The sequence below is a fragment of the Vollenhovia emeryi genome, unplaced genomic scaffold (assembly GCF_000949405.1).
Source record: "Vollenhovia emeryi isolate VEMERY1.0 unplaced genomic scaffold, V.emery_V1.0 DF939314.1, whole genome shotgun sequence".
Classification (NCBI taxonomy): Eukaryota; Metazoa; Arthropoda; class Insecta; order Hymenoptera; family Formicidae; genus Vollenhovia; species Vollenhovia emeryi.
In genome coordinates, this window is record NW_011967052.1 from 179,927 (window position 1) to 183,277 (window position 3,351).

Genomic DNA, 3,351 nt, shown 5'->3' on the forward strand with positions numbered 1-3,351 from the left:
ATTCTTACGCAAAAACAATTTTCACGCTTATCGTTAATTTATAGTGGATTTCCGATTTTCCTTCAATCTGCTTTTACATTATTCCATTATTTTCCAGGAATAAGTCTCTCAAGATAATATAAAATATTTCTCGTTGAAAAGTATATATAGTAGTCTTTATGTACAAGTTTCAATGTTTTTCATTTTAACAATTCAATTGGTCAGTATGTTTTTGCGTTTTGTTAAGCCATATATGTATAACAAATGCGTTGCAATCCAGTGGCTCATTACTTCAAATTACTTTTCTCTCGTGCAGCGTCTGCATATTCAGCATTGTACTGTGCGCGATATTCTGCTAGCAATTATTTTTTTTGAGCACATACGGGTGTCGTAGATCCCGGGTGGAGTCTTATAACATTACCAGAATTAAGGTAATAAAAAGGCGATTCTTCCGCACACGTTTTTACAATGAATTACTTATTGCTCCGCTGGCATAGCAGCCTTTATATATTTATTTATTTATATACATATATATACATATCTACACATATATATAATCGTTTCAAAGGCCATCGGGCGGGGCTTATTTGTACACGTTTATGTGACACGTCCATGTTAATCCTGACAATTGCAAGAAACTCGAGTATGTTCCTTCGACCATTGACGAAGGTGGATCATCGACTTGTGAACTAAAGGAAACATAAAGTTATCTGGAAAAGATAGTGAATCGCGTTAGTGACTGACCTGACATCAATCATTCTCGCATAGATAGGGAAATATAATTCGTTTTGTGCTATTTATATGTTAATTTAGTATAGAATTTAGTGTACAAATATGGAGAAATGAAAAAGAAGGTGTAATTAATATTAGAATTACTACAGCCTCAATTAACGATGCCTGAGAACAAATAAGCAAGTTATCGGTTGAATGAATGTGAAATAATTGGTACCGTGAAGAAAAATGAAAATTATGTTAACGAATTCGTCAATGTATTGAGCGAAACGTCTATCCCCAGACGCAGTAGCACTATTACAATTTGCATGAAAATAAGAAGGTACGACTACTTCGCTATTATAAATATTAACCGCCAACCTGAGTTTGAGTATATCAAATGTTCGATCAGCCGAAAACTAAAAACGAAGATTTTTTGTCCGAGTAAATCACAATTGAGAAATATCGGACGTTAAATATCTGACGAGATGAAGCTATTTGCACGTCCTAAATGCTTTTCCGAGATTATAGCACCGGTGACAACTGTCAACTGTATAGTGGGACTTCGCGCTTTCGAATATCCTCGTGGTAATCCGAGACCTATACTCAGTCTGATTTATCTCGCGTTTATTTACATCACATTTTGTTGTGGCATATTACGCATGAACCAAAGATACTATGCGGGCCTTAAACTGATGAAACTGGAATATGCTTTATTGAAATTATTGATGTATATCGTTCTAGTATCTATGATATTGAAAATGCTACTAGGTTGGTGGCACACAAAGGTGAGCAAAATAAATGTGCGATACATTATGTTGTACTGTAACTGCATTCATGGTATACAAGTCATAAAATACACTTTCAGAACTAAATCATGCGTATAAATTGTAAAGTTTATCACATTGTAAATTTACATTTGTAGAAATTTAAAGTTTGTCTCAAGAAGATCTTTGAGATCGATGAAACGTTGCAACAGCTCGGACTGACGGTGAATTATGACAGATTATACTTCGTTATGATTGGAATCATAACCGTTTTGATAACGTTTGTTTTCGTTGTGTGGACAATGATGTTCATTCACTTGAACATAATCACGGATGTATTTACTTCAATTTATCTTCTACTCATATACACGTATTCGTTCATCGTCAACTCTATTAATATATTCGAATTCTTCATATTTGCGAAGTATGTAAATCAACTTTTTAATAATCAAGAAATTTATGTATTTATTAGATTAGTATTCATAAAATTAATAAGTGAAAAATTAATAGTCACTATTGTCTTGCTTAACTTATTATACATAATATCACCATTGAAAGTATGTTATAACAATAATTTTCTGTAATTTTGTTTTATATTATTAAGTAATACTTTCTGATTTATATTAGATTATAGATATTAGAGTTCTAAAATACATGTTATAATATTAATATGCTTCTATACAATAATGCAGATGCTCACAAATGAAATTTAAATTGGTCAATCAACTCTTGCGCGAAAGCTTAACAGATTTATCCAAGAAAGATAAGAAATTAGGCATCTATGAAATGAAAGATTATGAGAGGATCATGGATGCCGAGCAACAAAAGCAAGTTCTTTCCACAAAGATGATATTCCGAAGGCGTCAGCGGGTGCAGACCGGAATTAATTTTTCTATGAAGCAAAATTCGGTCGTATTTCCAACTGAATCTCATAGTCCATCTCATGTCACAAATCATTTTCAAAGCGTACTCCAAAATCAATCTCGAAGACACAATTCCACAATAACAAAATATCAAAAACCTAAACATCTTTTACAAGTAATCAAGTGAGTACAGGCCATAGGCCTAGTTTACACCGTGCGACCTGATTGCGACCTGACCTATGCCCTGACCTAAAATAGGCTTCTAAACAGAACGTTTACACCATGTAGACTTATGATACTTTTAGGTCGAATATAGGTAAAAATTTAGTCCTCATGTGAATGCCATCTTCATACATAACCAATATCGTGTGTACTTTGTTTACTCCGCACTTTAGGCGATCTTTAGGTCACCTGCGTTTAGACGCGTTACGTCGTGTGACCTAATTTAGGTCAGGGCACACGAAAAAGAGACCTGACCCAAGCGAGGTCGCAACTGTTTACATCGTCGCGACCTATCGTGTTTGGGTTGAATATAAGGTATAGGTCGCGGGCGTCGCGGCCTAAACGCACGGTGTAAACTAGGCCATTATTAAGTACGTTGTTACAAAGTGAACTCTGTAAAATAAAAATCTGTATATTACATATAAAATATTTAGATAGATATTTATTTGGCATTTTTCTTAAGTAAAAATTTATTTACTTCAGTTTTGCTGTTAACGTATTAAAAATTTGTAATTTTGTATAAATGCTTAAAATACTAGGTGGGGTGAAAAGTAACCTCCTTGACCGCCAGAATGCGCTGCAATCGCAAAAAAAATTATGGTGCCTTATAGTCCATTCATATTTAGGCAGACATGTCAAATTTCAGCGCGATACAGCCATTTGTTTTGTTTTGACAGCCGATTTTTGTTGACGTGTTTGGCATCATGTTGAGTATGGAAAAAAACGATTTTCGTTCTCTCATAAACATTATTTTTTGAGAGGCAAAACGGCGAAGGAAACAAAAGAAAAGTTGGACAAATATTATGGGG

The 3,351-nt window shown here is 34.0% G+C and overlaps 1 protein-coding gene across 1 annotated transcript; it reads left to right on the forward strand.

Annotated features, from left to right (window-relative positions):
* The first annotated feature begins 1,162 nt into the window (after window positions 1-1,162).
* LOC105558770 lies at window positions 1,163-2,779 on the forward strand. The gene is made up of 3 exons (XM_012006670.1): window positions 1,163-1,478; window positions 1,616-1,881; window positions 2,150-2,779. The coding sequence occupies exons 1-3, from the start codon at window positions 1,179-1,181 to the stop codon at window positions 2,505-2,507; spliced, it is 924 nt and encodes a 307-aa protein (XP_011862060.1). The 5' UTR covers window positions 1,163-1,178; the 3' UTR covers window positions 2,508-2,779.
* Window positions 2,780-3,351: the final 572 nt, after the last annotated feature.